The sequence below is a fragment of the Meriones unguiculatus genome, chromosome 6, assembly GCF_030254825.1.
Source record: "Meriones unguiculatus strain TT.TT164.6M chromosome 6, Bangor_MerUng_6.1, whole genome shotgun sequence".
Lineage (NCBI taxonomy): Eukaryota > Metazoa > Chordata > Mammalia > Rodentia > Muridae > Meriones > Meriones unguiculatus.
In genome coordinates, this window is record NC_083354.1 from 112042066 (window position 1) to 112067179 (window position 25114).

Below are 25114 nucleotides of genomic sequence, written 5' to 3' on the forward strand. Positions count from 1 at the left end.
AAGGCTTAATATTGGGGATGGTTAGCTCCAGCTGGCACTAAAATTTAGTGAGAAATACCTGACCATCAGAGCCACACTCAGGGTCAGGGCAGTTGGGAGCCACTGTCTTAGAGGATTGAGAATAGGATTCCTGCTTTATTAAATTTCACAAAGCTCTTTTTGTGGTGGTATCAATGAAAAGGTGGAAGAAATAAATACTACTTTAAAATAAACTTGGCTTTGAAAATTCTTGGATTTCGTCTGTTCACATGCATTAGACTGAAGAAACATTTGTCTTTGTGTATTTTATTTAGATTGGATTAAGCTCAGTAAACATTCCTGTGTATACATCTTTCTGGAAGTGTTTTAATAAAGTGAACTATTTCAAATAGTATACAATTATACCACAGTAAATAAAATTAAATATATTTAAACTCACATGCACACATGCACACTCACACAAACACACACACAAAGAAGGTAAGTGTATATGTGACTCTGTGTATGTGTGTGGCTGTGTAGTCCTGGTTGGCCTGCAACTGAAACTCACTATGTAGACCACGACCTGAACTCACAGAGGTCTGCCTGCCTCTGCCTCCCACCTGCTGGAATTATAGGCATAGGCCACCACATCCAATTAAAATGTGTACTACTACTAAAAAACAAACAAACAAAACAAAACAAAACAAAAAAAAAACTTTTTGAAATCTTTTTTTTTTTTTTAGGATCGTAGACGAACATTTCACTTAAAAACTGAAGAATGATCTCTGTAAATGTGAATCCTTTAGAAACACAAAACCACAGGTCCTTCTGCTCCCTTCAGATGAGCTCCCCAATCTCCAAAGAGTGCTGAGTCATGGTTAGAATGGCAGGAAGTGAAAGGTATCCCGCGAGACTAACAATAGGAGACGGAATGCTGGACTTGCCTAAATTCAACAGCAAAAGCATTCCTACGCAGAAAACCCCACCCCCCTTCAGAGGCCACAGCTGCGCTTGGCTTTGCCCATTAGCCTTGAGTGAATCCAGGAAACAGCTGTTTGACCCCAGACTCATTCTTCCAGGAGCACGCTCTCTACGGTCTAGCCCAAAATTCAACTGCTCTGACAAGCGGGGCAACTGACATGCGTGGGACTGTAAATGTCCCCCAAAGTCTGTGTGATAGAGACTTTGTCTCCAGCTTGTGGGGCTTCCTTGAAGAGAAAGGCCTTTGGGGGGACAACTTGGGGTCATGGGAGTGTACTCTAGAGGTAGACATTGGAGCCTCGGTCTCCTCTCTTCTGCCCCCAGACACCACGAAGGACAGAGTTCACTCCACTATTTACCCTCCATCATGAAGTTCTGTCTTGCCACAAGCCAAAGTGATGGGGTAAGTGACCATCAATTAAAACTTTATGACCCCGCAGCCAAAACAAACAACGGACATCTAAACACTGTAAGAAATGTGAAATAGCTACAGAGTTCTGAGTTATGATTAGAACAGGAAATGAAAGCTAGCCAGGGAGGGTATAAATTAGAACACAGAATCCCGTGACTTGGTCTGTTTGGTTGCTTCGTGGAGTGATAATAATCAAAGTAGGAATTGATGTAGCTTCCAAGTGGATATAAAAAGGATTAATTCTGTCATAGTAAATGTTACAACAGCAACAATTAAAAAGGAAACTTACACTAAGACTGATTTTGAGATAAAGTGGATTTTTTTGTGAATGAGAGATTCTTTTTAGAGAAGATGTTTGACTCGCCGTTAATACAGAGACAGGAAGTACTGAAGTAAGAGTAATAGAGGCGATAAGAGTCGGAAAAAGAACAATGAGAAGTTTAAACTGCTTTTGTTGTTCTAAAATAGTGTAAAATGGTTCCAAGGTGAATTATTAGGCTGTGGGAAGCAGAGTTTGTTAGATGGTGGCATTTGGATAACCAAGATGGAGGAAGCAGTGTGAAAATAGGAATAATAATTCTGAGTATTGTAAGCTTGGGATTCAGGGCAGTCTCTGTGTGCTAGGGTTGGGGGGGATCTTTGCTGGGCAGAGGCTTTATGGACTGCTGAAACAGGGCGGTGCTGAAATGTGAGTGTGATGTAAATCCTCAAATAAGAATCCATCACATATTTAACTTGATCACAGTCTAAAGCACATGTGTGAGATAAACAAATGCAGATATGAAATCTGAGTTAGAAATAAAGGCTATATTGTGAGCACAAAGCTAAAACAGTTTTCTTCACTAGCTGTTATTCACCTGTGTCTTATCAGGTGAATCACCACTTATCAGTTAATCACCACTCGGGACCTAAGCAGAGATTAGTTAAGACATCTTGTTTCAGTCTTTAATAGACTTACTTACACACACTCTAAAACATTGCACCACATTCACTGATGGGAAAAAATAAACACCTAGAACAGTCTATGTTTTCTTTTACCCTATTATACTGTCATATGAATAATACAAAGGAAAATCACTTTTAATATTTGTTTCAGAATATATTTGCTCAAATTCTTATGGTTGTCAAGTTTCATTACTACATTTTTAGCTCCTCTGTTTGCATGTACTTTACAAAGCATCAATTATAAATGGAATACAAGAACCATAATGGCTTCAGTTTGTACCACATTGAGATGATTCACTCTGGGAAGTTATTTGAAAATAAACATGTCATTTCCGTTTTTCGCATTTATTTTGATTCCCATTTATTCACGTTTTAGGGTGCAGATCTGTCATGTCTTACTGAATGTGATTTACACAAAGCAAATGGAAATTTGAAGACACAATACAATGAGTAAGGGAAAGAGAGTCAGTTCTCAAAACACAAATCCTATCCCTTCCACAATCGGCTTTCACACATTATGCAAAGGACTGAACTATGTGGTCATGTACACTTAGCATGTATGAATATATACAATACAAACTCAGATAAGTCAACTCCAGTTCACTCCACTCTCTTCATTAGGTCATTTACTTCCTGCTTATTTTTATTTATTCTTCTTTCTTTTTATTTGTTTGTTTGTTTGTTTGTTTACTGAGGCAGTGTCTCACCATTGGCTGCCCTGCTATGTACAACAGGCTGGCCTCAAATTCATAGAACTGCTGCCTCTGCCTCTGCCCCTCTGCCCCTCTGCCCCTCTGCCCCTCTGCCCCTCTGCCCCTCTGCCCCTCTGCCCCTCTGCCCCTCTGCCCCTCTGCCCCTCTGCCCCTCTGCCCCTCTGCCCCTCTGCCCCTCTGCCCCTCTGCCCCTCTGCCCCTCTGCCCCTCTGCCCCTCTGCGCCTCTGCCTCTCTGCCTCTCTGCCTCTCTGCCTCTCTGCCCTCTGTCCCTGCCCTCTGCCCCCTGCCCCCTGCCCCCTGCCCCCTGCCCCCTGCCCCCTGCCCCCTGCCCCCTGCCCCTGGTGTTTGGCCTAAAAGCATAAACCACTATGTTCAGCTTACCTACCTCTTTAAAGGGATCTCAGACTATAAAATTTTACTTCCTTCTCTGATGAACTTAGGCTTTCTTGTACATCTTCTGTGATGGTTTCTGCTTGACCAAAAAATGCCCTAACTCTAACTAACTGAATAACTGTTACAGCTGTTGAACCCATTTTTCTATATTATATTTATCCATATAGACTGGGTTCAAAGAAAACTCTTTTGCTAATATCCAACAATACTAGATAAAATGGAATAAGATGGTTTTACATGCAAAGTTCAGAAAAAGAAGCTGCTAATCGCTTATCTGTAAAAGGACCATCAGGAGTTGCAAGGAACCAACATCCTTAGAGTTTAGTAATTGCTAGTGTGGGGGTCAATTTGAATGGCCCCAGTCTTTAATCTCCCTGTGTCCATGTCTGTTATCATGTGACCTCTGAGTGGTTCACATAAGGGTAAAATATATTTTCTTCCACATATGACCTGCTTAGACCAAGATGAAGACAGAAATTATCATATCAGATACAAGCAAGCTTATCCCTGCAGAGGCCTTTCCTGCCACATTTTCTGTCCTGCCTGTTTGCCATTGCCATGAGAAAGATGTGCCTATGTTAGATACTCTTGTGTCCTTAGGAGACGTCTGACCAGCTCTGATTCATTTCAGGAAAACCCAACTTATATAACTTGACAGACACACGAGACACTCTCCAGACACATAAAAAAGGTCTACCATAGTGCCCTGAGCAATTTCAGCCAGAAACCAGCACAAATCAACTTAATTCCAAAGAAGCAAGGGAGATAAATGTTATTATACCATGAAGTTATGATGAAAAATGTCACCTCCAGCCAACTGAGATATAGTATTGCTAAATGATAGATTTACTTGCTGTTGGGATACTATAGCAGGTGGAGATTTTGAAAATGGTAAGAAAATTATAAGACATCGAGAAAATGAACACTAATGTTATGTGGTGTTCACGTACTTGGAGAAATTGTCAGCTTGTGAGATAGAAATTGTATCTAACACATTTTCAAAATTGAGTGTGGAAGTCTTTAAGAGAAATATCTAAACATCAGCAAGTTATGTTTCGTTCCATGCAAGTTGTTCTGAGAACATGGAAAGGCAAAACAACTGGCCAATTTGCAAGACAAGTTTCAAGGAAACATTGAGCATGGTCAAGCTTATCACCAGCAGTATTCCCAGATGTCCAAAGATTAACTTAAGATTTCACCCAATGTTAAACTTAGGCCTTTTTAAATAAATGAGGCCTAGGGGTAAAGAAATGCCAAGACTGATATATGACTATAAGCCCTTTAAAAAAAATCTCTGAAAATTTAAAACAGTTTATTAAAGGTAATGTTTATATATCTAATGAAATATTAGCCATTATGCCCATGAAGAAGCAACCATGAAAAGTTCTCTGGATATCAATATGGCAGAGGGAAGGATGTGGAATCAGATATAGGTAACCGTCTATTTCTCATGGGTGGAAAGGACAGAAAAAATCATGTCATTTTGGAATGATGGAGGCAGAGATAGCTTAGCAGGTAAGCTGTGGACCTGCAGCAAAGAAGCAAGTGGAGAAGGGTTCTCTGTGATATCTTTTTGTGCATTCTCTTCAGGTTCTTAAAAGGGTTGTCTCTGACATGTCAGGGCTGTCTCTGACATGAACTCAGTGACTGGCTCTTTGATCACCTCCCTCTGTGGGGTGCAGCCTTGTCAGGCCACAGAGGAAGGTGATGCAGCCAGCCCTGATGAGACTTGATAGGCTAGGGTCAGATAGAAGGGGAGGAAGACCTCCCCTATCAGTGAACTAGGGGAAGGGCATATGGAGAGAAGAGGGTGGGATGGAGATGAGGGAGGGGGCTACAAACAGGACACAACGTGAACAAATTGCAATAAATAAATAAATAGATAAATAAATAAATAAACAAAACTCTTACAGGGTGAAACCAAGAACTGTAAACAACAGATCAGAACTGTCAAGGAATCCACTTCCCACAACCTGACACAGTTAAAGAACCCACATCCCAGTGTGCCACCACCAGAGATTTCACATGCACCTCATCATTTCTTTTATATGGTGGAAATGTTGATAACGTTATCCCATACCAGCCCTATTATGCAACGGAAGGAAAGAAATAAGACTGTCATCATCCATGTGTATTTATTTTATATGGAAAAAAAAAAACAAGAAATTTCAGAGACAAAGTGACTCAGAAATGTGAAGATGCCAATTCTCCCACACACTGCTAAGTACACTCTGAAGCAAATCCACTACAGCAACAGAAAATTGTCTGGGAGGGCAAAGGGAGCAAGCAGAGGGTCCAGATGTACACTGCTCAATAAATGGCCCTAGAAATGTTTTTATCTATATGGGGAACATATATTGCTATGTGTAACCGTAATAGTTTGGGTGACTCAAATACCTACTGTGATTTTTAAAAAAAACTTGTAGAAGAAAATTTTAAAACAATAATTTTAATGATTCCCTGTAAGAATGGATTTCATAATAAAACACCGGTATTTCAGAAAAGAGTAATTTTTCTTTGAGTAGCAAACACAATTTAAAATGTGATGTCAATGTTCAAAATAAAAGAACATACTTTAGACGCACATCAAAAACAGGAGAGCACTGTTTACACAGGCAAGGAAATAGAAACACCAAAGGCTTCAGCAACATTTTTTTGGGAAAGAGAAAATGGGGAGGAGGGATGCTTTGAGTAAAACGCCAATTATAAAAAATTTTAAACCACAGATAAATAGAAAACATATTGTTAGAAAGGTGTGTATGAACCTGGTATGATGGTGCTAGCCTTTAATCCCAGCACTCAGGAGGCAGAGGCAGGTGAACTCTGAGTTTGGGGTTAGCCTGATCTCCACAGAGAGTTTCAAGACAGCCAGAGCTACATGGAGAAACCCTGTCTCAAAGACAAAGAAACAAACAAATAAGTAAAAGTGTAGCAAAATGATGGGGGTGGGTGAGGAGAGAAAAGCAAGAGAATAAAATGACAAAGGAGGACAATATAAAGCAGGCAGGCCATCCCTACTCGGGGCTCTACACACCTAGATAGCTGTTGTAATTACACTTTATATATTGTAATATATGACATTCCATATTCTTTGTAAAGAGATGAGATCACTTCACTGGGCTGTTGAGAGTCATCTGAATGGCATACCTGATAGTTGCTAGATATCTCTCCTACTTCCCTCTCCTCCTAATTTTTGCCTTTACACTCAACTGGAAGCATTTTACTCCTCATTGCGAGTATTTTTCACGTCTGTGCAAGCCTAGACAGAATAAAAACTCCTTTGTACTTACACACCGTCTCATAAACCATCAACTCACTGTGAATACAATCCTCCTCCTCTCTCACACCTCTTCTCCATTTCCCTTTCTTGCTCAGAATATATGTCATCCAATTCCTCACGTTGAAATATTCCAGTATTCAAATTATCACGATGGCCATTTTGTAAATAAATTCCATTATCATATTTAACATAAGTTAACAATAATTCTTTTAATACCTGTCAATATTTGGTTTTAAAATTTCTCAGATGGTCTTAGGAAAGTAATTTCTCAGATGGTCTTAGGGAAGTCATCTGTTTGTTCAAGGCAGGATCTAAGCCTTTATCCATATGTTGTACCCGACAGTCTTTTACATTGTTATTAATTAGAATTCTCTTACTATGATTAAATTTTCTCTTATACTATTATTATTTTTTTCTGTTTTTCCTTTTTTAATTTTTTATTAATTACAGTTTATTCACTTTGTATCCCCCATGTAGTTCCCTCCCTACTCCCCTCCCAATCCCACCCTCCTTCCCCTTTACCACTCACGCCCCTCCTCCAGTCCACTGATAGGGGAGTTCTTCCTTTCCTTCCTTCTGATTCTAGTCTATCAGGTTTCATCAGTAGTGGCTGCATTGTCTTTCTCTGTGGTCTGGTAAGGCTGCTCCCCGCTCAGGGGGAGGTGATCAAAGAGCAGGCCAATCAGTTCATGTCAGAGACAGTCCCTGTTCTCATTACTACATAACCCACTTGGACACTGAACTGCCATGGGCTACATCTGTGCAAGGGTTCTAGGTTATCTCCATGAATGGTCCTTGGTTGGAATATCAGTCTCAGAAAAGACCCCTGTGCCCAGAATTTTTAGTTTTGTTGCTCTCCTTGTGGAGCTCCTGTCTTCTCCCCTTCTTTCATAACATTCCCTGCACTCTGCCCAAAGTTTGGCTATTAAGTCTCAGCATCTGCCTTTATACCCTTCAGTTTAGAGCCTTTCAGAGGCCCTCTGTGGTAGGCTCCTGTCCTGTTTCCTTAAAGGAGAAGAAGGGGATACAAATTGGGAAGGAAGAAATCAAATTATCACTATTTGTATATGATATGATAGCATATATGAGGCATCACAAAAATTCTACCAGGGAACTCCTACAGCTGATAAACACCTTCAGCAAAGTGGCTGGATACAAAATTAACTCTAAAAGAATCAGTAGCCCTCTTGTATACAAAAGACAAAAGGGCTGAGAAAGAAATTAGGGAAACAACACCCTTCACAATAGCCACAAAGGTCAGAAAGTACCTTGGAGTGACCCTAACCAAGCAAGTCAAAGACTTGTATGAAAAAAAATTCCAGTCTCTGAAGAAAGAATTGGAAGAAGATATCAGAAGATGGAAAGATCTCCCATGCTCATGGCTTGGCATGATTAACATAGTAAAAATGGCCATCTTAACAAAAGCAATCTACAGATTCAATCCAATTCCCATCAAATTACCAACACAATTCTTTATTTTTATTTCTTAAAAACTCTAAATCGATGAGCCTTTGTCCTCTGAGCACTAGACAGCCTATATTATTCTCTTTATAACCCTGTGATGTGGCTTGAAATGTTTCTTTCCTCTTGTAATTTTGGCAGATTATCAGTTTGATCTACGTGGAAGTTTGTAAAGAAGTTCCATTATCTTCTTAACAACAGGCCTCTCGCATCAAAAGCTACATAGCACTGGCCTTACTTTCCCGTTACTGGTTGTATGGATAGCCAACAGTAGTTTGAAGTAGCATATTCTAGTTTTCTCTGAAGTGAATTTAGGACTTTTATCTCATCAATAAGTATCTTCTGGGAACGGAAGCTCGAGATTATTTTGATTTTTCTGGAATTATGAAAAACTCACCCCTTACTTTTACCATTTTTTGCTGAGGCTGACCTGCATCAATTGTATAGTGTCTGCTAACTTTTGGTTTTCTAATCTCATCCAATATTTACCTCATCAGGATATCTTCTATTTCAATTCAGGATTATAGAAATTTTATGTAAATGTATGCATACACATGCATTTTCTGCATGCTCCAAATTCAAGTTCTTAAAGAGACTGACGTAATTTCGTTGGTACAGAATACAAAACACGGAATATCTTGCTATAATCCCATGGATGTTACCATGAACAGCGTGAACACTAAAAAGTCTAAAACAGCATTGTTGTGCTGTCTGCCCCTGTGAGAAAATCCAGTTGCTAGCTCTAAATACATGGTGTAATTAATTTCTGTCTTTTTACATCCCACTGGAACTGCAGTTGTATTCATTTGCCTTATAATGTGAGAATATGCAATTAAAATGCAAGATATTAAATTCTATTTAAAAGAATACAAAATACTCACTGTTTCTAAAGTACAGTATTCAAAATCCTGAAAGGTCAACTGCATCCCTGCTCTTCCCTTTATCCGTGCACCCTGAACTTTCCCTGATTTCACAGGTAACACCAAATAACTTCAGATGGGTATGTATGCACCTGTCTTCATGTCTGACAAATCTTGTAATCAATGCTTTGGAGTGAAGATGAGAAAACATGTACAAATATTTTCATTACACTTAATTAATAGTAGTATGCCATAAGCACATTTCATCACCTTGAATTTTTTCATTTAACAAGATAGCTGAGGTCCATTCCATAAAATATATTCTTTCATTCTTATGGTCATGTAATCCTGTGTTAAGTCATTGTACTAAAGTTTATCCAGCATTATTTTTAATAGATTCTTAGCTGGTTTTATTCTTCAGCTTCTAAGGTCTATAATCAAGTGTGTAAGTCTGTTCATATTTTTGCCAATATGTCCTTTAAGTAGGACAATGGTTGGAAAGAGAATGGCCTCCATAGACCTACACTTGGTTCCCAGTTGGTGGAACTGTTTGGGAAGGATAAGAAGGTGTGGCCTTATTTGAGGGGGGTTGTCACTGGGGACAGGGTTTGAGGCCCAAAAGCAATCTTCTCACTATGGTTTTTCTCTGTGCCTCCTGATATCAGTCAAGTTGTGAGCTCTCAGCTGCCCCTGCTGCCTTGCTTTGCTCCTCTAGCATGGACTCTAAACCTCTGAAAGCATAAGGCTAGTCACATGCTTTATCTGATAGGTTGCTGGGTGTTCTAACACAGCAGTAGATAAGTATCTCATTGTAGGAATAAGATATATTGATAATGAAAACTGCACACCAAATGTTGAAGATATTGCTACACTTTCCCTCACAGTGTTTGTACAATTTCATACTCTTGCCAGCAGCGTGCCTACCTGCCTGTCCACCAGACCTTCCATCAAAATAGCATTTTGACACACAAGGGTTAAGTCTGATAAAAATGCTTTGGCGTTTACATTGTAGGAAGGCTAATCATTACTTTTTTCAAAGCTAACAAGGACATTTTTTTTTCTGTCAGCAAACTTCTCATATGGTTCATTTATAGTAAGAATTTATATATCTTAGTCTGTTTGTTGAGATTTATATTTTGTGTGTCTGAGTGAGTGTTTACATACACAACTGTGCACAGATGGAGGCCTAAGTAGGCTGTAAGATGCATTGGAGTTGGAGTTATAGGCATTTGTGAGGTGTATGGCTTGTTACTTGGGTCCTGGATTCTGAACTCCCATCCCCAGGTTTATGCATCAAATACTCTTGAAGTCACCTTTTCAGTGCCTGGTCTCCGTTTTAAGAAATTTTCATGAAATGGATATTAAGTGTTGTCTATGGCTTGACTATAAAATGCATTTCCTTGAAAATTGCTTCTTCATCTTCTCTTTAAGCTACAGGTTTTTAAAGATAAAAATGGACAAGAACAGTAATAGCAAACGTGTAATAAAATATATGTGATTATTTCCCTTACTAATAGAAAAATAAAAAATAACACCACCACAGCATAGAAAACAGTTGTATGATTTTTTTTTCCTTTATGGCCTCATATATATCATAACACATAAGTGTGCAAACATGAGTTGACAAGAGATTCCAGCTCATGGAAGGAAAGTAGGACAAAGAAGCATAACAATTTATTTATTAAAGACTTGCTTATTTTTTGTGTATGCGTGAGTGCTTACCTGTATATATGTGTACCATGTGTGTGTCAGAGGCTGGAAGATGGCATCAGATCCCCTGAAACTGGAGTTACATGCAGTTATGAGCTGTCATGTGAGTGGCTAACGACTAAACCAGGCTCTTCTGCAAAAGCATTCCATACTCTCAACTGCTGAGCCATCTCTCTAGCTCTGGATCAAAACAATCAAAACACATGTTGCTGGTGAAGAAAAACTGAGAAAACAGCCCAAAGAGTGACAAAAAATTAGCCACAAAAACCTAACTTTGCTTTCCTGTGGAAAAATTAACAGAAAGTCATCTGATGAAAAGATGTTCTTATTTCCAAGGTAATGTTTTGTAGCGGCATTCAGTGATTTGCATTCGTCTGTCAGTGACAGTGTTAGGTTCCTATTACCTGTTTAGTCACTCTGAAATACTTTTAAAAGGCCCTCTTAGAAATTATTAGCTTATTAACTTTTTTCTTGGAGGGGGAAGTGTGAGATAGGGTTTTTCTCTATAGCTTTGCCTGTCCTGGACTCACACTGTAGACCAGGCTGGCCTCAAACTCACAGACATCTGCCTCTGTCTTCCTCAGTGCTGGGATTAAAGGTGTGCAGAACTGCACCTGCCGGAAATTATGAGTATTTTAAGGCGGCAAGGCAATATAGTAAAAATAGGGTTTGGAGTTAAATGCTATTCAAATCTGAGTTTTCAAATACATCTTCCGTGTTTGTTAAGTCTTTTCAAGCTGACAGATTCATAAGTGTGTGTAGGGTGGACATCACCAGAGCCTTCTCACAGGGCTGTTACGGTGTGCTAAGTTTAAGGACTTAGCACAGTGGTCACCTCACTATACATAGTTTAAAGATTTATTTATTATTTTTGAATTATGAGTATGTGTGTTGGGGGTATGCACACGTGTGCCTGTGGAGGCCAGGGGGTTAGGGTCCCCTCGGAATGCTGGGGACCAAGGTCATGTGGAAAGCATTACACGCTTTCTTCATGTATACTTATCTCCCTAGCTCCGTCACCACCGGAATGCATACATAGTTAACTTATTTAACTTCCCCCACTATTTGTGGGACATCATCTGTGCTGGTTAATTATTAAGTCTTTGGGACATGTTCTTGGTTGATGATAATGGGAGGCCCCAGCTCACCATGAGCAGGTGAGTCTGTCCCAGGATAGGTGGTGCTAAGTTGTATGAAAAGTGGGCCGAACAAGAGGAGCAAGCTGGTAAGCAGTATTTCTCCACGGCCTCTGCATCAGAACCAGCCTTCAGGTTCTCTCAGTGATGTGCTGTTACCCGGAAGTGTGAGTTGCTTTTGGCCATGTCTCCCACAGCAATAGAAATGTAATTAGGACATCATCTTCATTCTCCTTAGGTCCCTACACCATGAAAAGAAGGGAGAATTCTTACTATCATAAAACAACTAAAATAAAACACCCTAATGAGAAAAGTTACAAAATGTTGTGAAATGGACACCTTAAACGTAACTGTTTAATTAGCTCTGGATAGATCTACCCAGCCAGTGTTTACCAAGAGCTTGGTTCATGAAAGTCTGTAATGGGTAGCACTCAGGAGCAATAGGCTTCTGCTAACACAACAGTTAACTAATTCCCAGAGAGAGAGCTGGAGTCACTGGCCCAGCCCAGAACAGAGACAGCCAGCATGGACTTTGGGAGAGAAATTGCCTCCAGGTTTTAGTTCTAGCTTTCTTTCTTGATGTGAGACCAGGGGGCGATAAAACTACGAGATACCCATAATTGTGTGTCTTCCACTGGTAAGTGTTCAGATCTCAACAACGTGACATAATTGTTAGAATCGCAGGCTCTAGACAAAATCTGCCCTACTCTGAACCCTTGCTCGCGTCCCACCCCTGCTCTGTCTGGCATCCTTGTCCTGAATGCCACCCTCACCCTTAGGTGTCCCACCCACTGGGTGTGCAAACCCCTAGCAAGTTTACTAATCTCTCTGCGTGGCAATGCCTCCCCCAGCAGGCGTGGAGAGCGCCTCACTTCACAGTGAATTAGACAATGTTAAACGGGACGGTCAGCACGGGTGGATAATTTAGAACATCCTCTGGCACGTAGCAAATGAGCCATGTGAAATGGCGTAACCTATGTGACCCAACACCTAGCACATAGTAGGCACTAAATAGGGCATTGCTATTTATTATGCTCATCCTCGTGATTACGCACCATGGAGGAGGCATTCAAGACCAGCGGTGAAAACAGCAGTATTTCTGATGACTTCTGAACTCTGTGCCGTCCCTGGAAAGTCCATTTTTCTTGAATGAGAGCACCAGGCCAGGACATCCTCTGCTCTGCTGTTAATATCTCCAGGGGAACTTTTCTGACTGAACGTGGCTTGTGTTTCACGGCTCATTTGGGTCTGTGTATATATATATATTTTTTTTTCTAAGAACTACTCTGAAAATAATAATCTTACACACGAAAGACCAGTTTTTAGAATATCGTGATAACAGCATGTGACACGTGCAACAGCTTGGCCGCGTTTGCAGCACTGCTTGGTTGTGTTGATCTCGTCCGTAATTGTGCTGCCAATCTCCACGCAAACTGAGTTTGTGAAGAGATCTTTTCACACTGCCAGGCAATGCCTACCCTCACCCAACCACTCTCTATCTTTGAAGGGGCTAGTCCTTGACAGCCGCCATTGTACGATTGTATATAGTACAAACATACTTTGCCACCGTTTGTATAAGTGTGACTGCTAAATACCAGACAAGGGGGAGTCATCTAATACTTCATGTTTATGACTCGCTTGTTCCAGTTAGCACAAGTGCCTCCAGGCCCATTCATGCTGCACGTGTCACGATATTTCATCACTGTGATGGCTGAACAGAATTCTAAATATTCTACAATATGTATATACTCCTCCGCTGATGAGCACTTGGGTAGCTGTCCACTGTGAACATGCATGTGAAAGCACTATTTTTTTTTATTTTTTATTTTTTTGTCTTCTGGATGTGCATTTATTGTTGGGGTTTCTTTATCGCACGCCGTCTTAATCCCTATCTACTGGTACAGTGAAATATCTTAAACCAGGTCATTTGCAAATAACAGAAATTTCTTTCTCGTGGCTCTAGAGGTTAGAACTCTAAGATCAAAGTCTCGGATAAAGGTGCACTGGTTTGCATGATGGTGAGGTTTTGCTGTGGTGTCACAGGTAAAAACGGTTGTTACCATGTCCTCACATGGGAGGGGACAGAGGAGGGGCCAAGCAGGTTGCCAAAGCCCTTCATCAGCAAACCAATGCCATTGACTGCTACCTCATAACACAGTCACTTAGAAAGTGTTGCCACTTAATACTATAAGGTTTGATACTTTGAGCATTAAGTTCCAGTGTGAATTTTGAAAGGACACAAACAAAAACCACAGCATATGGTGAGCTTATTTTTAATTACTTGAAGAACTGCCAAACTGTTTTCCATAGTGGCTGTTTCGTTTTATATTTCCACCCAAACCCTGGCATATGGTAATTTTACTTTTAATTACTTAAGGAGCTGTGTACTGTTTTCCATAGCTCCTGTTCTATTTCACATTCCCACCAACAGTGATACACAAAGTCTTAAATTCTCCACCTCATCACTAACACTCAGCGCTTGCCGCTTTCTTTCTTGTAACTGTCCTAGCGCGTTGTATGACAGCGGCTCCCCGTGGCTTCTCTTTGGTTTTTAACCAATGGTTAGTGACATTCACCATCTATTCACACCACTTCCTGACTTTAATCCAATTGTCTGTTTTGTGTTATTGGGTTTGGGGGACTCTTCACCTATTTTGGAGGGCTCTGTTGAACAGGTATGTGATTTAAAAAAAAAAAAAGTTCTCCCTCCCCACAAGCACCCCTTTCACCCCGTGACTGCCTTCTTTGTTATAAAGAAGTGTATGGTTATGTTTCAGAATAATTTTGAATGCATAATAAGGCAAAGGATAAATGAGAGATGATGCTCTTAGATCTGAGAAGGATGAATGATCGATCCCCCAGACTGCTGTGTTGCTTTGATCCTGTGGATGGTGGTGACAGTGTAACAGACAGTTTCCTTGTGTGGAACCAAAGCACAGAAACTCGGTGACACACTTGTGTGGGAGGCCCATGAGTTACTTGTGTTCTGCTCTCTTTGACATGATTTTTCAGACATATTTTTAATATTTCATATTTTTCACATTTTTTGCTATGCATATAAAATTATTTTCAATGGAAAATTCATGTCGGCTTTTAATAGTTACCATCTAAATGAGGGACAGTGAACCAGTACCTATAAATAATTCCTGGCAGAAGACAGGATGTGGTATATATTTCTGAAATGAAAGATTTCAAGAGCCGATCCAGTGCTGATAGGTGAAAGCACAAATACCCATAGTGTCAGAGCAGAAGGTCCATTTTCATAGAGGTCACTGTGTCCTCTGTGAACTGTGTGAGGTCAGATCACATCTTCAAGGGTGACTTAGGAAGGCTGGAATTAAAAAGGATTGTCGGAAACATGGAAAAATAAAAATTACCACCTAGAAGCACTGTCTTACTGGCCCCTCACTCCTAGGACTTGCTGAGTACAATATAGCATCTGAATAGGAAAGAGGAAAATTAAGTGTGATGTCCAGATGTGAGGCAGAAGATGGAGACTTAATTCTAGTCTTAGAAATACATGTGTAATTTGGCAGGTTGCAGACATTCCAAAAGAAAAACCTTCCAGCCAGATTCTGCCTAAGTGAGTTTCCTCTGCTGGCTGATCTTAGGTAGAGTCCTACCATCAGAGACCAAGAAAACAACTGATCAAGGAGCTTCTACCAAGTGAAACCTGTAAAAGGTGAGGAAGGCAAGAAAAGAAAGAGAAGCTAGAAGGGCTATAGCTCAGTGGTTAGGGAGTTTGAAAGCCCTGGCTTTGATCCCAGAACACACAAGCCAGATTTAGTGACACACACCTGTATTCCTAGCACTAGAATGGTGGATGTCAACCTGTCAACCACAGCTTAGCAGAGTGAGCCCAAAACCCGTATCAGTTTACACAGACAGACAGATAGATATGTATTCCGATCCCAGAAGGCACTCCTGAACACGGATGCTTTCTCAGAACCCGTTTCTAGTCAAGCACAGCTGAGTAGCAGCCCAGACATTTTATCTACTGTGTGGTATTTTGAAGGGATTAAACACGAATCAAGAGGCTGAAAAGTTTAGGCTCAGCAAATTATATATTCATCAAATAAAAAGACAGGCAGGCAGACAGACCCACCATCTCTACCTGCAGAGTGGCTGGGAAGGCAGGATGAGGACGTTTCAAGGATGCCTAGTTCCCAACCCTTAACACTTATGAGCACCATACTTTACGTGACAACAACAACAACAAAACAAACATTGCAAGATTAAAGTTAAGGGCATGTATGGAAAGGTTTCCTGTGGTTTCCAGGCAGCCCCAACCTAACATGGCACAGTAGCAGCGATGACCCTTAGGTGGCTGAAGTGAGAGAGAGGAGAGGTAGTGCCAATTGCAGAGCTCTTCCGGGGGGAGGTGTGTGTGTGTGTGTGTGTGTGTGTGTGTGTGTGTGAGCTCCTGCTGAGGAGCCGCAACAACCTGTACTGGAAAAAGCAAGAAAACAAATTTTTCCCCAGTCAGGGATGCAGTGCTGAGGACACCTTGACGCTGGCACAAGAACACAGCTCACATCTGCGTCTAAGTCATGGAAGAGCAGCGTGAGCTGTTACAGCGTTATAGCGTGACAGAAATCTGGCATATCCACACGGGAAGGAACGAAAACAGCTAGCGAGCAGGGATGGTGGGGTTCACATCGTCTTTCATTTTAAGGAAAGGCGGTGAATTTTCAGAATTCGCCAACTTCAAAAGTCACAGAGAAAACATTTGAAATAAAACGACTGTTGAATTGGCACAGAACAATAAAATTTAGCATATTACAAACCGTCGAAAAATATGTCTCTAGTGGAACATCAGAGCTGTTGTGGGAATGAAAGTAAAACCCTGTGTGTGCTTTTGTCGTTGCCCTGAAGGCACAGGGACCAAGCCAACACAAGCAAAGGTGACATTTGGTTCCCCAGTGCCAAATGGTCAGCCTTAAAAACGCACCTAGGAACAACATCTTACAGACTAAAGAGGTTATATTTAAGAACATATGTGTATATATGTGTGTATGTATAGATATACATACATTCAATTAGAATTAGTGAAAAAAATAAAAGAGGCCATGAATTTGAAGTTGAATGCAAAGAACTATATGGGAGGGCTTTGAGAAAGTGAAGGGAAGGGGCAGATTTAATTATTTTGTCATATCATATCATGCTATGTCATTTTTATGTTACATTATGTTTTCCTAAAAAGAAACTACTCTCCCCCAAAATAGTATTTACAGGTTCCTGAACTTGGGATATTTTTTGTCAGGAAAATTCAATACTGTGAGCGTCACAGCCACAAGGGGGTGCTGTGGGACAGGCTCTCTGCTCAGTGGTGCTCTGCTGGGCTGGCAGAGGACCCGGGGATCCTTTCCGACCCTTGCGTATCAGAGATGAATGACATTGAGTTTTTGTTCACTGACATAAATATCTTTTCAAAAAGAGAAGTTGCTTTTGACAATTGTTGATGTTTTCCTCAACTGAAATAAGCATGATAAAGAAGAGTGAGCCCAAAACCCGTATCAGTTTACACAGACAGACAGATAGATATGTATTCCGATCCCAGAAGGCACTCCTGAACACGGATGCTTTCTCAGAACCCGTTTCTAGTCAAGCACAGCTGAGTAGCAGCCCAGACATTTTATCTACTGTGTGGTATTTTGAAGGGATTAAACACGAATCAAGAGGCTGAAAAGTTTAGGCTCAGCAAATTATATATTCATCAAATAAAAAGACAGGCAGGCAGACAGACCCACCATCTCTACCTGCAGAGTGGCTGGGAAGGCAGGATGAGGACGTTTCAAGGATGCCTAGTTCCCAACCCTTAACACTTATGAGCACCATACTTTACGTGACAACAACAACAACAAAACAAACATTGCAAGATTAAAGTTAAGGGCATGTATGGAAAGGTTTCCTGTGGTTTCCAGGCAGCCCCAACCTAACATGGCACAGTAGCAGCGATGACCCTTAGGTGGCTGAAGTGAGAGAGAGGAGAGGTAGTGCCAATTGCAGAGCTCTTCCGGGGGGAAGTTCACCCAAAGAAGAAAATTGCAACACATCAAATGAAGACGCAGATATAAGAATCCATCAGCCCAAGAGGTTTTGCCAGACACAGAAGTATTAGGTAAACTGACTGACACGAGGAATGTCATGTAGATTTGTTGTCCTTCTCCATTCGATGGGATCCTGGGTCTTGGCTGGGGTCCTGGAGCTTGTCTTCTGGACAGAGCACGGGGCTTCTGTTTCTCTCGGGGGCAGCTGGAGCACTTTAGGTTGAGCCCGAGTGCACTAAGCTGAGGTGTGGAAAAGGCTTTCCCCAGAGTATCACACTTTATCCCTTTCAGCATGAGATCACTGGTGGCGATGCAAGCTCTCGAGTTCCACAGCCTCTGGCGATGCCAAAGTGTTACAACTCTTGGTTAAGCTTAAGCTGCTGTGCTCAGCACAGCAGAGGTGTGGGCCAAGGCCCACGCCTGGTTGCCTTGCAGCTGAGACACAGCCCTGAGACACAGCCCTGGGACACAGCCCTGCCTTCCCAGAGGGTGGGAAGGCAGGCCCAGAGAGATGCAGGCCTGGAGGAGTACAAACGATGAGCCTCAGATGGCCTCGAAGTGAGAAAGTGCCTGCCTTTATTCCTGTGAAATGAAGGGCACTATAAACCCTGGGAAGAGGGAGGGATTCCGAGGATGAATGCATTTGATTCACTGGGGTCAGGGGTACTTAATGGTCCTATCACAAGCAGGAAAATACAGTACTTCATTTTCCTGTATGTGGGGAGTGGGATCACACGGGACAATTGAAGGTCACTGCTGGGTTAAGATCCTTAGCAGGGTGGGGCATTTCTAGGAATTGCTAGATGCTTGCTAGAGCAGTTTCCTTATCAGGGAAGGGTCTAGCCTGTAATCTTCTCTGAGGGCTATGTGACCTCTTTACAAGAACTGGGGTCACTCTGGTCAGGAGAGACTCTTAGCACACGGCTGAGAAAAGGGAGTCCTTTATGATAGACTGAGGGGAAATAAATAGCTATCCAGAGACGAGTGACTTCAACCTTATGTAGCAGAGCTTCACAATTTGTGAACTGGACTCTCAGCATCCCCCTAATCCCATTCCGCACCTGCTGCCCAGTACTAGAAAAGAAGCGTATGGGGAAGGACAGGCTGTGGGAGGCACCTGACTACCTGAACACATGTCAGGGCAGCTCAAGGCAGCTGTGAGGAACCCAGCGAGAAGTTCATTTCAGTAAAAAGAAAGGTTCTCAAACTCGGCCGAGAAGCACAGCAATGCTGCCGCCACTCAGCACACAAGAAGAGGGGAGGTGAAGCAAAGCCAGCGAGAGCTCCACACATGCATTCTTTGTTATAGGCCAGGAGGCCAGGTATTGTAGTGTATGGGGGGTACGGGGGGACCAAGGCAAGAAATCTAGAAGAGTGTACCAAAGTGTCCTCGTATTTAAAATGAAGATAGATGATGGTGGAAAGAGAGGAGACTATTAAGATTTTTCAAACTGTGAAGTCGTTTCATGGCCCAGGCAAGCAAGGAATGGGGGATGCAGAGACAGAACTAGAAATGTTGTGCAAAGCTAAGAGAGCACACCTACTTTTCACTCCACTTGCTGTCATATACAAGCAAGAGTTATTCTACTAGTTTCAAAACAGTGATGGTTACTGAAGGGAACCGTGTCTAAGAATATAACCACGCTATTTTATTAGTGACTCGGGCAGGCATTTTAAAACTTAAAATAAAAGGTCATATTAGTATTTGAGAAACTTCACTCTGGGACAAACAATACCGTTTGTACCATGCTTTGCTATATTTAAATGTTGTGATTCATACGGTCTCAATCTGTGCAATACTTTTCCAATGGTGACTCTTTCTATATCATACCTTTCTAACTACATTTCTGATGTCAGATTTATGTCACCCAAAGAAGAAAATTGCAACACATCAAATGAAGACGCAGATATAAGAATCCATCAGCCTCAAGCTGTTCCCAGTACAAAGGAGGTTTGTAAGTATAAAGTCCTCTTCAATAAGTACTGTTTTGTTTTGGAAAATAAAGCATTTTTCATTGATATGGTTTCTTTCTTCCTTTTTTTTTTGGCCAATGTAACACCTTTATTTAGTACTATTTGAAAATAATGAACACATAAAATTTTATCCATTTTTAATTTCTCACATAGCAAATATTGCCAGATAGAATGTGCATGAAAGCAAGGTCTTTAGTGACCTCTGTAACACTGATGAGCTGTAAGGGGATCATGAGACTGAAGGGAGTTGAACACTTAGATCCAGGTAACCCCCGAGTGAGTTGTTTAAGGCAGATCTGCTCTGTGTCAGCTGTACAAACAAGTTTAACAGGCAAGTCAAGATGAATGCACACCAAAAAGAACTCTTGATCACAGCCCCACCTGAACATCTGCCCTTCCCCCCGGTTTTCCCAGGAACTACAGTTCAAGCAAAAGCTGGTCTCCATGACTCAGGAGTCACTGCATGCCTTCTGTGACTGTGCCCCCTTGTCCCCTGCAAGAACAGTTAGGACTGTAGATGTTACGAGTGGAAATATGTATCTGATATATATGTTCCTAATCACACTGCTTTCACCACCCTGACAACTGTGACTTCACTTTAGATCATCATCATATTCTTCTGGCATCTTGGAAAGTTAAATCAAGCAAACAATAACATGTAATGAGAAAGGGTGGGGGTATAAAATTCCTTCCATTATAATTACCATCATGCTCACCACCATCACCAGGATTACCATCACCATCATTACCAGTCATTACTATTCCACCAGTAACATCACCACCGTAATCACAATAACATCATCATCGTTGTCATCATCATCATCTAGCTATGGCCATATCCCAATAATATACATAGTATCGGTAGTTTTTTCATTTTTATATAATGACTTGATGATCCTATTTAGTCTAAGCAGATTATAAAGGCCTTGACTCAAGGAGAAGATGGCATATATTTAATTCAGTGTTTTTCAATGAGGATTATCAGAGCATTATTAACATCAAATAACTGTATTGGAGTTATTTTGTATGCTTCAGAAAAAACAATTCATATGTAGATTCAAACATAAGTCCTCCATTTGTTCATTAGATACAGAGCTCAGCTTACCTTATCAAGTTCATCCGAAATCGCAATACCTGGGATTCAAGAGAGATTTACAAGACAACATTAGTAGCAATCTTTGGTAAACTTTGTAGCAAAAATCTTTGCTACAAATAACAAAAATTCTAGTCGTAATCTAGTGTGTTACTTATTCAATTTCATTACTTTTCATTGGTTCTTCAAAATTAAAATAAGCATCCATTCTAGTTATGAAAGCAGACAAAGAGATAAAGACAAGAATAACTGCCAGGACCTGCTGAAGCAGCACAATGAAAGAAGAAAAGCAAAATAAGCAGATGTTTCTTGCAGGTCTTTGGAGTCAGAGCTGAATTGCAAGAAAGTTATGGTGTCAACTCTCCCCACCTCACACCTCCCCCAACACTTTTTCCTTTCCTTTCCTCTCCTTTCCTTTCCTCTCCTCTTCTTTCCTTTCCTCTCCTCTCCTCTCCCCCAACACTTTTTCCTCCCCTCCCCTCCCCTTCCCTCCCCTCCCCTCCCCTCCCCTCCCCTCTCCTCTCCTCTCCTCTCCTCTCCTCTCCTCTCCTCTCCTCTCCTCATCATTTGCTATGTCAGGGGTGGGAAGAGTCTCCAGGATGGAGCACTGGACTTAGTTTTGGGGCACACAGAAGAAATGAGCTGGTGACAAAGTGACAAGATAACAAGGAAGGAAGAGGAATCAGGAGACGAAGAAGTCTGAAAGTTTAAAGGGCAGGGGAACAGAAGAATGTCAGAATGAGATTTGAAGCTTAAGTTCAGTAGAGCCTAAAGGGCAAGCCAGAAGTGTCTGAGGCAGACAACAGAACCAAAGAGCCCCTCCCCAAGAAACCTGAGAAAGAGTCTCAAAGTGCTCCATTTTTCCTCCTACATACACAACATGACCTGAAGAAGGCATATCCATGATCTACCAGTTCCCAAGTAACCCACCCCAGCCTAGCAAATCAATTATAGATAAGGCAGAACAATGTCCAGTTCTTCCTCTCAGCAACCAGCTCCATTCTTCTTCCTGTAGATGAAACTGAAGATGCAGCCTATCTGAAAATGCATTCCTCATAGCAATATTCTATGATGTTCTTTTTTATAAAAGTTGGTGGTGGGGATGAGGAGATAGCTCTATTGAAAAAAAAAAATGTTTGCCACACAAATATGAAGATCTGAGATCAGAATCCTGTCACCTACATAAAAAGCTAGGCATAGCCTTGCACACCTGTACTGGGAGAGCTGAGTCAGAGGACGATCTGGGGCTTGCCAATCTAGCAGAATTGATTAGACCCAAGCAGAAAGCCACAAAGAAATGCATCTCATGTTGACCTCCAGCCTCCAAACACATGGGAATGCTTGTGTGTGTGTGCACACACAGTGTACACACACAAAAATTATTGGTGACTAATAATTTATTTGTTGGAGCAGTAGATATGAGTCCTCACTAAAGAGCATTTGGGGCTGTTCCAGAGAACTGAGTTTGGTCCCGAGCAGCAAGATGGTGGGTCAGAACCATCTGTGGTTCCATTTCCAGGGGATAGGCTACCCTCTTCAGGCCTCTGTGCGTACTGACACACACGGTCCACATGAATACCTTCAAGGAGAACACTCATGAGCATAAGATAAAATGATTTGTCACTGTACTAAAAGACAGTCTAGCTTCTAGTGCAGGGATGGAAGTTGGTGACTCAGGCAACCATGATTCAAGAACACTGTACTAAAAAGAAAACTCCACAAGGGACCAACAAGGGAGCTGCTGTGCTGTGGTGCTACAGGGGAGCAGCATAGAGATACAAATGGTTACTGTAAATAATTCAAATTTTAAGCAAATGAATGAATCCTGAAATTCCATATGGACCATTTTATAGTCTACAACACACTTAAAATACATCGTTCCAGATTATAAAAGCTAAGTATGTCATAAATGCTGCTTTTATGTTAAATACAATTCTAGAGAAATGTTCCATTCCAAATAAGTTCAAGCTTAAGACTGACCACCTTAAACAAAAATATCTAAAAGACTAAATCCAAATCAGCATATGGAGAAAGAGAGTATAGATGCTATGAAATGAAACTCTCGTTCTCATTCAAAGTCACGACGCTCGGCTATCAGCAGTTAAACAGCCCATAGTTCAGTTGCGTGGGATTTCTGATGCTCTTGATCTTTTTAACTTGCTGTTCAGATTCCTGGAACCTGAAGAAAAAGTTTTCTGATCCAATTTGTAGAAAGCTAACAGATGGTCTTTGGATTTCTTTTATATCCTAGGTTTGTGAACCAGGTATTTATAAAGATAGCAGCAGTGCATCAAACTTATCTAAAATGCAGAGAATTACTATTGGCAATTCAGTTCATAATAAAAAGCAGAGCATTGGGTGTGTAGCATAGGTGACCACGTGCTCTCATGGCGGCTGGCTCTTTAAGTTGCTTTCAGCGTTGGCAAGTGTTTGGCCATGAAGAAGAAAGGGGAAGACATATTACAGTTGAAGAAGCGATGAGCTCAGCATAAACTCAGTATGCCTAAGTGGAAAACTTGCTGGAGAGAAAGAGCTGTCCCTTTAACTAATGCTGGCATTTAATCTGTTGACCACACTTAGTAGAATGGAAATAGCTATTATCCGATAGTCTTGACATTTACATATTTTGGTGACTTTGCTCCCAACATTATTCTAATAAGTATTCTGTTAGATATAATTCACTTAACTTTCTGTTTTCTGTGTCAAAAGGCCTAGGGCATTTCTCACTTCATTTTTAATCAAAGCTTACACTGATTAAAGGGTGCTGTAGAAATTTTAATGAAACGCTTCTCTATAGGAGCAAGAAACTCCAGCAGGGTGTTGTGTGTGAACATCAACCTTTCAGCCCAGGGCCTAGGAGAATGTCCACAGCCCTTCTAAGAAGGGACTGACATTGTTCAGTTTTTCATCAGCTCTTTCAAGCATATAGAGACTAAACTAAACCAAACATAAAAAAGTAGCTTCCTGTAACACTTGAAGGAGAAGGATTATGTGGATTCTAGGGAAAACAACAACAACAACAACAAAAAAAAAACAACACATTGAATGATGAAAGGAAATGTCCTAGTGAAGGACTAAATGTGGTGTGCCTGGAGGAGTGACAGCCCCCACCTTAGACAGCTGCCCCACAGTGTCTCCTGTGAGGGTCAGCTTCTCTCTTCTTGAAGCTAGGACAGGCTCAGGGTGCAGTTCAACAAGAAGGAGTCTGCCCAGACTGCAGGAGGCTCTTAATTTGATCCAACACACCAACTGAACCTCAAACCAAAACAATAAATTCAGTGGGTGGTACAAACTATCTCCACGGCTTCCATTGCTTCCTCTGATTCCTATTTATTCTAATCTCCGAAAGGGCCTTGGTGTCATGAGGAAACAGTTCTAAAACAGCCCTGGAGTGCCCAGATTTCAAGTGTGTTCACTAATCTGTGAGCTTCATCTCACTGAGATGTCCACCCAGCAGGCCTGAAGGATCCGGCTGTGGATTCAGGAAACACATGCAGTGGCTTCTTACAATTCCTCTCCACCTTGGTCAGTGTAATTCATTTCATGAAAGTAGGTCAGGACATTTACATATGAAATGATCCTAGCTATTTCTCCCAAATCTGGCTCCCTGCTGGGGAAGAGAAGCCTTCATGAAAAAAAATGTCAAGACATGGTCTCAAAAACCATTGCTCATTGAAAGTCTTTTTCCAATTCTGAGGTAAAGTGCAGAAATAGAGTACTTAACATGGAAACCCTGATTTGGGAATTGTAGGAGCAAACCCTGCACATTCCTCCCTAGTGTCTCCATGGAGACATCCTATTGTCAGCTTGAAACTAGGTGCAGTGGTTCTCTCTGCACCAGGCAACTTGATAACTACAAATCTGAGCTCATCTTTAGAATAAATGAATTGAAAGCACTTCCTGTAATAGATCACCACAGAGCAGAGACCTGCAAAAACCCACATGCATCAAGAGGTCGATTAAACAGCCTTGAACATTTGTCAGGTACGCTGTCTTTAGACAGGCTGCATATAGAGCAGAGGATTTCTTTTTGCTTGCTTGTTTTTGTTTCTGCTTTTCGAGACAAGGTCTTATATTGTAGCTAAGGCTGGCCTTGAACCTAGAACAATTCTGCCTGAGCCTTCTGTGTACTGTAGTTGCAGAC

The 25114-nt window shown here is 41.3% G+C and overlaps 1 protein-coding gene across 9 annotated transcripts in view; it reads right to left on the reverse strand.

The window, feature by feature from the left end:
* The window catches only part of C6H8orf34 (chromosome 6 C8orf34 homolog), a 386935-nt gene that overhangs the window by 236213 nt on the left and 125608 nt on the right, over positions 1–25114 (reverse strand). For all 9 annotated transcript variants that reach the window (XM_060385858.1, XM_060385857.1, XM_060385855.1 and 6 more), the window contains one exon: positions 20983–21011. In XM_060385858.1, coding sequence (XP_060241841.1) covers positions 20983–21011 — 29 coding nt within the window. The remainder of the gene's footprint in view (positions 1–20982; positions 21012–25114) is intronic.